This window comes from Corvus brachyrhynchos, unplaced genomic scaffold, assembly GCF_000691975.1.
Source record: "Corvus brachyrhynchos isolate BGI_N302 unplaced genomic scaffold, ASM69197v1 scaffold279, whole genome shotgun sequence".
Classification (NCBI taxonomy): domain Eukaryota; kingdom Metazoa; phylum Chordata; class Aves; order Passeriformes; family Corvidae; genus Corvus; species Corvus brachyrhynchos.
The window spans coordinates 785,349-795,949 of NW_008246060.1; the positions used below are offsets into that span (position 1 = coordinate 785,349).

At 48.0% G+C, this 10,601-nt stretch overlaps 1 protein-coding gene across 7 annotated transcripts in view; it reads right to left on the minus strand.

Annotated features, from left to right (window-relative positions):
- COL13A1 (collagen type XIII alpha 1 chain) overlaps positions 1-7,708 on the minus strand; it is a 103,554-nt gene extending 95,846 nt beyond the window's left edge. For 4 of the 7 annotated variants that reach the window (XM_017746419.1, XM_017746416.1, XM_017746417.1 and 1 more), the window contains exon 1: positions 7,546-7,707. In XM_017746419.1, coding sequence (XP_017601908.1) covers positions 7,546-7,629 — 84 coding nt within the window. In that variant the 5' untranslated portion in view covers positions 7,630-7,707. Of the gene's footprint in view, positions 1-7,545 lie in introns of all 7 variants that reach the window. The other 3 variants (XM_017746422.1, XM_017746421.1, XM_017746420.1) reach the window with 2 other exon arrangements.
- Positions 7,709-10,601: the final 2,893 nt, after the last annotated feature.

The following is a 10,601-nucleotide window of genomic DNA, read 5'->3' on the forward strand; positions in this document are numbered from 1 at the left end:
GGTCATCTCTGCTAGCTTGTTTTTTGCTGTTACCTTGGTTCTTGCAGAGCCGGGGTGGGAAAGAGAAGTTAAATTAACGAACAACATTGCTACAAATAAGACAAGAAAAACCCTCCACCCCTGCAGCACTATTCCCCAGTATCTTGCAAGCCTCAGAATTCCCACAGCAGCCTGTGGGAGATGGGTTTTGCGCAGGACAGAGATGTGCCTACACCAGGAGAGCTGCTTTGGAAGCTCTTTGTTTTGGTGAACCTGGGGAATCCCAGGTGCAGAGCATTACTACAGGCTCTCAGCACAGCTAGAGCAGTACAAAGCCTTAGCTGTAGCAAAGAGACTCAACACTCAAAATCTTCTCATCCAGGTGGAAAAATAAGGGTGAGATTTTCATGCATTAAATCATCAGGGCACAACATTCTCCATCACAAGGCTGGGGCTCTGAGGAAAAGCTCCTCTGTTCCCAACAGCAACTCCCTCGGCCCCTTGCTGAGCAGAAAACCTCCCGCTATTAAAAGCAAGCTCAGTCATTGTATGCTCAGTTAGTTACTTGTATGCGGAGGCTCTCGACTCGGTGCATTGGCACGTGTGGGACTGATAAGCCAGAGCACTGATTTGCATTTAGATTTACCATTAAACAGTTCAGTGAGAAGCTACTGCTGAATGCCTTCAGCCTTGCTGCACAGCTGGGCTATTCCATCCACCCCAAAGCCCACCCTCCTCCTGCCTCCCCCTCACCTCTGCCACGCACAGGGTTCCCATTAATCCTCCACTACCTATTTCTACACACATCACTAAGAAAACCCTATCTCTTCAGCTTTGGCAGATGCAGATCAGGCTCAGACTGCCACCAGCCTGGGACAACCAGTCAACATCTGTAGGCTGAACACCCTATAGGGTGAGCCAGAAGGATCAAAATCTTGGGTCCAGCCCAGGGCCGACCAGATGCTGCGTGCATAGGGGAGGGAGGCAGAGCTGTGTCACAGCTCTGTCTAGGAAAACCAAACCCTGCAGTGCCGGGGCAGGCGCATATCCCTGCACAAGCAGCCGGGAAACCCACAGCAGCTTTGTATGAACTTTGAAGTTAATGAACCAGAGCTGGGAGGATTGGGAAACCCAGACTAAGTGTCAACTGCACTGGGGGAAGCAAAAATAATGAAGCAAGGCTCCCCCAGAAGACTGATTGTTTTGGAATCCAGAAGTGAAGGAGAATGGATACAGCAAGCTCAGGAAATTGAAAACAACTTTACGTAAATACTTCCTCTCCTTCCAACACTTGGTCTTTTATCAAAGCTGATTCAGACCCTGACAGCAGTGCGCAGAGCTGCTCTGCTCCATCGTAATGCAAAAGACAGGCCCAGCGGATGAGAGGCTAGTGGCTAATGGAGCGGAGTCGGTTCAATTTCCCTGGAAACTACTCACAGAGGAAAGCCAGGAGACAAGGAGCACTGCTAATGTCCTTCTGGAATGCCACTGTTTCCCCTGCACAGGGCAAAGCCCTCACTCATGCCCTCTGCTTCCCACACCACAGCTCCCCAGGAGTCACCCCCGCACTCCAGTGTGAGGGAGAGGAAAGCAAAGTGAAGCAGGAAGGATGTGAGCCTGGGAGCAGATCGATGGTTTCAGAGAGCAGCATGGCTCCATGTCAGGGTTTTCCCTCCCACCACCATTGCCTTCATAGCACCTGATGTAAATCCTCACTGGCAGGGTAGTTAACCTGCTTTATTAAAAGCAGCTCTATCAGTAAACCTTCAGCCATTTACGGAGTCTCTTCCAGCTTGTTGGGTTTTTAGCTGCCACCGGGGGCTTACCTCCTTTTAGCAGCATCGCAGGGGAACTATGGAAAGATGCTTTTCTATCCCAAAGACACACATGGCAAGACCAGTTCACACAATGGCTGCAGCATTCCAGGATGTAGCATCTCCATCACGCTGGGCACCCAAGGAGCCTGTCTGAAGCCGAGTGCCAATAAACAAACTTGTTTGAAGAGAAAGGGTCCAATCCTTCTCATTTGGGACTCGTTAAGGTCAATGGAAAAAAAAGCTCTTTTTAGGTTCTTTTGCCTCTTAGGTCTCATGCCAGCTTGACGTCAGTGTAGTCACTCTAGATTTATGCCAGTCCAGAAGAAGGGAATCCATTGTGACAGGTCCCATTGAGAAGAGGGGAGAGCTGGGTCCTCTGACCACAAAACTCACTATCCACATGGCTAAGCAAAGCACTCCTTTTTTACCTCAGGCATCTGAAATCGCATCTTGATGCATTGTAACATTCTTCCTCTTTCTTCTCCGGAGGTCAGTACTGTCCACTTCGTGTGCATGCTTCGTACCTGCTTCAAGTTTGAGAGGCCTGTTGCTGATTACAAACAGCAGGAAGTAAAGCATATATAATTACTAGATCAATATTAAGTAGTAAACAGACCCTTGCAATAGCCCTTGAAGGACATCAGCCTGAAATGGTGGTTCACTTCCTTCAGGCTCAAAATACATTTGTCTTTAATTTGGCTGTATGCTGCTACCAGTAAGTGATTAAAATAAACTACTCTGCTTTAAGAGGGGTCAGCAGGGAGACAGCATGGAACCCTTTGTTTGTGGAGACTGCTGCCCACCACACACTTTGCTAATCCTGGAATCATTCAGGTTGGAAAAGATCTCCAAGATTATGAAGTCTAACCTTTGTCTAATCACCTCTTTGTTGACAAAACCGTAACACTAAATGACACATTCAGTCATTCCTTGAAAACCTCCAGGAATGGTGACTCCACCACTCCTTGGGCAGCCCGTTCCAATGCTTGGAAACCCTTTAGGTGAAGAAATTATTTCTGAACTGGCCATCCTGCCTGTGTCTGTGGATGTTGCAATGGGTCAGGGCAAAGCCACCACAACCCATGTTTATCCACAGAGGTTTGCCCTCCCTGAGGGCTCTGCTACGTGTTGGTGAGGAAGGAGCTGCCTCCCACTGGTGCCCCAGCAGTGGGGAACACTGCTTGGCTCTGCACACAACTGTCCCTGCATATTTGGAGCACGGGGGTTTAGCGCAGAGGCTGAAATATCACGCCTATCAGTAGGGCCCCGTGGACAGAAAATAGCAGAGGATCTGGTGGCAGCTTCCTTTCAAGACGTACAGGAATAGCAGCACACATCTCTGCCGGATCATGTGGACTGAATTCCTCAGCCGAACTCCTTTGGCTTTGAATTCTACGAAACAGTTTTTCCCTCCTTGGCTTGTTTGTTGTTTCAGGACCACTAAATTACCAAGAATGGTTTACATTATATAACCACCCTGTCCTTATTGCATTTTGAGGAGGAGACTCTGACAAACAGCCAGATCCAATTTGTACTTTAAATTGGCTTCTAGGCCAGACAGTCATGCCTTCCAGATGGAAAATCCAGTTGCACTCACCAGCAGATATCCCAGTGCATTCAGGTCCCAATCACCTTTGTGCAAAGCATGCTCTGGCATGCAATTTGATTTTTTACACCCTATGAGAGGCTAATGGTCGCTTCAGTCCCTGGTGAGGCAGCATCACTTTTTGTCACCTGTACCAGTTCAGCTGTCAGCTCTGCCCTGCTGTCCTGTTGTTTTTCCTAGAAGCCTATCCAACAGCTGCAGCAGCTTTATAACTGCCAGATTTGGAATTGGTCTTCCTGGGAAAGTCCTTTCAGGTTGTCTTTTCCAAGGGTGACTCTCTCTGCTAGGCTTGGTCAACCTATTTAACACTACCCCAAATCAAAAACAATTTAAAGAAAGCAAATGCCATGCTGCTTTTGGATTTGGATTCTCTAGTCTCCTGCCAGGACAGAATCAAGGATACATTCAAGGCTGGTTTAGGTTACAGCCAGAGTATGACCAGTGGAACGCTATGCATGGGACGCTAACATTGCTGACAGCCACAGGGTGTTAAAATGCTGCCATTGACAGCAAAAAGCCTGAGCAGTCACTTGCTTTGTTAGGCACTAGTGAGGCAAGGTGGCAAGTGCCCTGAGGGAGCCCCCAAATGTGGCTGGGAGCAGGTCTCCAAGTTGCGCTGTTCCACATGTCCAACTTGGGGAGCTGGTGGGAATAGCAGCTCAGACTGACACAGAAACTGTATCTCACAGGCCGGCGCAATGCCAGGGGCTGACCACTTGCAGGGAATCAGCACTGGAAGATGCCCATCATCTGCAGCAGAGACAGATATAATCTGCATAAGAGAGTGGCCTCAGATAGTCTGTGGCTTGTGTCACAGTCCCTGTGACATTTTTTGTCCTATAAGCCTTTCTGTTGCAAGGCATGTATAATTCTAGGGCTCTGTGGCCTGATGGATCGACAACTTGGTGTTTTTCCCACCTCTGCCACTCTATTGCTTGGTGGCCTTTGGTGATCAATGAATGCTTTTCATTCTTGGAGCTTTCCTCCTCAGAGAAACCAGGCTACTTTAAGAAAGAATAAACCAGGTGCTTTAAGATAAACTGCTGACAAGGATTAAAGAAAGAAAGAGGTGAATAAACAGTCAGTCACAAGGAGTGACAAGGCAAAGTTATCAAACCCTTACTTTGAAAGTCCTGAATCTCATGGTACCCGTGAAGGCATCCTCCCCCGGGTCTGGAAAGGCTCCTGTCAACCAGGACATCACTTAAAAGCCTGTTTATGTTCAGCTCACACCTCCAAGACACATGTGCCATCCAGGGAAAGGCAGTGAGTGGTGCTGAGGGTGACCTGAGAAGGCCTTAGGGACACCAGTGAGCAAACCTCCCTCACTCTTAATGCTTTGAAGCTGATAGAAGAGCAATCATGCCATTGCAATGACTCTGTGCCCTTCCCAAGTTCCTCCATGTTTTCAGGGGCTGTGTCAGTCTAGCAGCATGCATGGGACTGAAGTTAGCTCTTTGGGAAAAGGTTAAGAACAAGCTTTCTTGGGGGCATCATCTCTGGGCAGCCAGAGCTTCCAAAGAAGGTCAGAAGATTGTCAGTCATGCTGTGGATGGGCAAGATCACTCCTGAAAAGCTTTAGTGAAGCCCACGCTGCAGCTGAGTGGGTGGACTCAGCCCTGATGGGCCTTGTAACAAGCGCTGCATTACACAAGAACATGACCACAGTGGCTGGCCTGGAAAGAGAGGCTCAGCCAGGCACGTTTCTTGTGTGGGAGAGCCAAGATGTTGAGCAATACTCAGCAGAGACAGGCAGATCTGCTGCCAGGTCTCCAGTACACAACCTAACAGCACCCATGCATCTCCCAAGTCTCCATTTCCCAATACCTCTTGTAGGGTTACACATTTAGCAAAGAAGTGTAAACCACCATCAAATCTGAGTGGTTGCACTTCACAGCCACTTCAGCTCAGGCCCAAACAATTACACGGAGTCCACACTAGCAAAGAGCAAGCCGGTATATTACTTGAAAGGAATAGTTTGTTTTGGTTTCACTTCCCTGCCCACACCTCTCCGAAACTGCCCTCTGTTTGTCTGGGATATTTGCAGGTATGCAGTGTTTTCCTGGCTGACTTCACAAGGGACACTGTGCTCTGCCTTTGACTCCTGTGCTGCTGTGGTCAAGTCCTCAGATTCCTCTGTAAAGTAAATCAAATAATGTATGCAAAAGCAGATGTGAAAAAAATAACATATGCAGAAGAACTGACATGTTAAACTATAAGCAGTAACTGCAGGTGTGCAAGAGAGCTCCAGGGCTGATGCTCATTGCTCCACTGGATTTAAAAAAAGAAAACGTCTGGAAGACCAGGCAGCTACAGGGTAGGATCCAAATCAAATTCAGGCAGTTTTCCCCAAAAACTGGCATTTTGGAAAGTATGGAGACTACAGTGCCAAACACTCTGAGGTTGTAAACAGCTCCCACCAGGCCCTGTCCCCTTTGATGCTTCCCTTGCATGGGACTGGGAGGCCCAGCAGCAGAGACTAGTGAGAACTGATTTCTGAAAACAGGGAAAACAAGTTTCCTGAGGGAAAAGAAAACTCAGGCTTGTTTCACTTTGAAGGTTTGTTTGTTTGATGCCTTTGGAAAAATGAAGGAAAGCAAGTGATGGCTTTGATGAAAAGCCCAAATGCAGAAAGACATAATGAAAAATTAAATATGTTTTTTGACAAAAGCATATTGCCTGGCCACACTGCTGTGTCTATGTCAGATGTAGCTCAGAATCAATGAGAGTCCTCACAACCATTGCTGGCATGAGCCACTAAAAATCCCCCACTGGCCTGGAGCTCACACCCCACTATTTATATAAATTGTGTGCAGTTCGTAGGAATGGTATGGTACCAACAGCAGGCATATTTATCAATCTCTTAATGCCAAGCTGTTGCCTGCCACACGCCAGGGTCACCAGCTCCCTCTTCTTGCTCTGCCTCCATCTAGACAGAGCCCAGGTTGCAGGTTCCTCCACTCCCACCCTACCGTGCCGTGCCAAGAAGCACCTGTTGGGGATCAAAGCCTCCTTCTATCAGGAAATCCATTTCCGAAGTACTCTCATCTGGCAGATTTCTTAGGGCTTCCAAAGAACCCTGCAAGGGTTGTTGTGGGGAGTGGTGTTGGAAAGTGCATAGAACCACAGAACGAATCCTAGAATGATTTGGACTGGAAGGGGCCTTAAAGATCATCTCATTCCAGCCCCCTCCCATGAACAGGGACACCTTGCACTAGATCAGGTTCCTTCAAGCCCTGTCCAGCTTGGCTTTGAACACGTCCAGGGATGGGGAAGCCACAGATTCTCTGGAACCTGTGCTAGTGCCTCACCTCCCTCTAAGAATTTCTTCCTAATCTAAGTCTCTCCTCTTTCAATTTGAAGCCACTAAGTAGTTAAATATTGTTTCAGGTGAAAAAACAGAGCTGTGCTAACAGCAAATCAGTCCATCAAGCTGCCTCATGCTCCCAGCCTCATGAGGACAAAACCACAATGAATGATCCAAAGAAGTAGTCTTCAATATCCACTTTTAGCCCTAAGCCAACTAATCTGCACAGTCATAAACTATATGCAATCCTACAATATACCGGAGGGAGGGATACCTTTCTTGGCAGAGCTGTGTCTCAGTTTACATCACAATTGCAATAAAATCATGCTATCTTCATTTAACTTTGCACAAATCTATCAAATCTATCCTATAGTCAAAACCTGTTTTCTCACAAAGTACACATTCTCAGTTGCAAGTGCCAAAGCAACTTTTCTTCCTCCTTTCTTAGACAAAACATCTTCTTGCCCCAGAAAATGAACACATTATGGCATTTCTTACATGATAAGAGAAACCTGTGTTGTCATCAGAGCATCTAGTACTCTGAAACTAAAAACGCACCCAAATACTTCCCTTGAAGTGAGAAAACTGAACTAAAGAGCCTTGTGTGGACCCAGCAGTGGGGTCTGCAGGGCTTGAGCTGACCTCACAGGGTCTGTCACTTGAACCCACAGCCATACAGATGAAACTCATGTTTCTGGGCTCGTTTTCCACCTTTTCCTCACATAAATGACATGACCCAAATGCAGATTGTGTTGGCTTGGAGGTGCCCAGCAGTTCACACAGTCACTCACACTCCTTGCCTCAGCAGGACAAGGAGAAAATCGGGGAGCACGTACCTGCCCTGCCATGGTGTCTCCACCGGTGGCAGCGGAGGACCCCACCTCCTCCTCAACCCTCCTGGTGCTCACCGGGCTGTTCATCACTTTTTTTCTCCCTCATTCCTCTCTATCTTCCAGCATTTCCCCTCTTCCTTACATCAATTTTCCCCAGGCGTCACACCAGCAGGTCTGAGGGGCTGGGCTGAGCCACCAGAACCGGCTGGAACTGGCTGTACCTGAGGCAGTTCCTGCCTCCCCTCACAGACACCCCCCTCAGCCCCACTGCCATCCCCGGGCAGTTCCTGCCTCCCCTCACAGACACCCCTCAGCCCCACTGCCATCCCCGGGCAGTTCCTGCCTCCCCTCAGAGACCCCTCAGCCCTACTGCCATCCCCAGGCAGTTCCTGCCTCCCCTCAGAGACCCCTCAGCCCCACTCCCATCCCCGGGCAGAGGGCATCTGCTCAACATTGGTGGTCTGGATACCTGGGATAACGTGGTGCCTGTGCTCAAGGAGCAGCCTGTTCTTCACAGGGACTACTGAGGGCTATAGCGCTTCAGCCACCATCTCTGGGAGTCTCACCCTGCGCGCACATGCACCCCCATGCTCAACACACCCCTCTCCCCACCTCAGCCCAAGTTTCCCAAAATGACAGTAATTACATTATGAACACTGCCCTGCCTTCCCCCCCCCATGTGTTTTCACTTCAGCTAAACACCAAAAATGTTTCCTGGCAGCTGTCTTCAATTGAGGGCAGGGAGGGAAGTGAGCTGGTGGAGAGGAGACCTGTGGAAGGGACATGCTCTTTGAGCCTCTTCAGAAGGAAAGAAAAGGGGAAAGGGGGAAGGAAAGGTGTCGTGGCTCAGTTTGTGATGGGAGGAATGCTAAGGACTGCTATGGGGAAGGCAGGCAGTTAATATCAGCCCCATTACCTCAGGTTCTGATGGCAAAGCCTGTGCACCCAGTGTACCCTGCACATGACAGCTCCTGCTGCAGCTGCACCAATGGGAGTCCCCGTGGGTCAGAGGATCTTTGTAAGAGGTATGGAAACTTTTCAGAAACCTGTCTGGAATAGCAACCCACTGACAAATCCCTCCAACTGCAAGCAATTGTACAATGGTAAGATGGTTTGCTGTCTTAGGGGTGAGGAGGTGCTTTCACATACTACTTCTCAAGCCTTGGAAACCTGAAGTGCCCCTGAAATGCCTTTTCCCAACTAGCACTCTCCTGTATGAGGTGTGTAGAACCTGCTGGGAGCAAGAGATAGAAGGTCATGCTGTCTTGACTTTATTCACAGGAGGCAGGCATTGCCAGTGGAAGATCAGGACAAGAAAAATCAGGGACTACAAGGTGGAGGATCAGGATCCAAACCTGCTGCATGTTGAGGAGCACTGGGAGCTGGACAAAACCTTGACAGCTCCTCTTTGGGAACGAGGGCTCATGCCATCACATTCCTGTGCAGAACTGTCCTGCACTATGAGAGCAATATGGTGAATATTATTGCCTGTAAGCAGGCAATTTCACCTCCCCTCTATTTTCCCCATGCACACATAGATCTTATTTTCCTCTCTTTCCGTCTGCGGGACACAAGGTTCTCTTCAATATTACAACACTTCCAGCAGATCCACTTGTGCTTTTTTTCATAACCTTGCTGAGACATATTAAAAATAAATAAATAAACAACTCGGCACAAAGCTGTTTTCCATGGCATAACTTCCTGGCTTCCCTTCTCCTTTCTATAATTCCAGCTTTCTGGGACCTTGTACCAAAACCTGACATTTATTTACACTTGAAACACACTCCTGCTGTGTCCCAGCCTCTGTGTTGAAGTAGCCATTTCCAGGGGAAAAGTCCAGTAATTAACAACCATCAGAACGCTGGTTAATCACTCTGCATGAGTTACATTTGCACTTGCATTTTCAGACAGCCGCATCCCTCTTCTATTGATCCCCTCATCCATAAAAGCCAGGTCCCACCCAGCCCTTTCCAGGCCACTCCAGCATTTTTCTGCACCACAGGCTTGGAGGGCAAATGTCCTATGCAGGTTTCATTATGCCATAAAAACCAAAATATCTCAACTGGGCACCTATTTCACTTCAATATCCTGCAGAAACCCCCAAATACACTAAAATGTGCATCACAGTTAAAAAAACAGGCAGACACAGCCAGCCATGTTCAACACTCAGAGCTCTACCTGCATGGGAACATCCAGAAAATCCTAATTTTACAATGTCCTCTTTACCTTTCATCTTACACTAGGCCCCCGGTTCCACGATGGGAGAAGCTGAGCCCCACCTTGCCACACAAGCTCTTCTCCTTAGTCCTTACAACAGCATGCAAGCAGGAAGGTTACTCTTGCTGCCACACTTCCTGGTGGTCCCAATTAATCCCATGGAGTCAGAATACAGCACGTAATTGGGGGCTGACCCGCACAGTCGGCAACTGGAAGCCCCAGACACACTGTATTTATCTGTAAATCAGAGTGAAGTTAAGCAGCTCCCTGGCCCTGACAGCATTGGTGTGTCTCCCAGAATGTTTTACAAATTGCTTCTATGACATGCTCAGTGTCTTTCCACATTGGACAACATGTTTACTGAAGGGTTTCTTCTGAAAAAAATGCCAAGGACAGCCTGTTGGGATCAGAATAAATTCAAGAGGATATGCTGTCCTTTTTTATTTTTTACCCATCAATAGCTATTGTGCTGTTTGAAGAACTTAGAAGAGTTTTGTTACTGGAAAGCTTTTCAACACTTTGATTTCTAATTTTTTATCCTTCTTTCTCTGCAAAATGCCACTTGCAATTCCCACCCTTTTATTTTTCCTGGGTGATTATGCTAAAACTTCTGCTCAAAGGCTTTTGGCCAAATTTTGCCCTCAGATATGCACAACTGCCAGTGAAATTAGTGGCTTGTTTGCATGCGAGTTGGAGGAAGGAATTTGGCTTCATTGGCAACATTTTCTGAGCGGTCACAGAGCACATGCACACCAATTTTTTTGGGCCCCTGCTTCAGACACCACGGCCAAGAGGCAGCTAAATTCCCAGCCCACCTCAGGTTGCATGCCAAAATCTTCGCA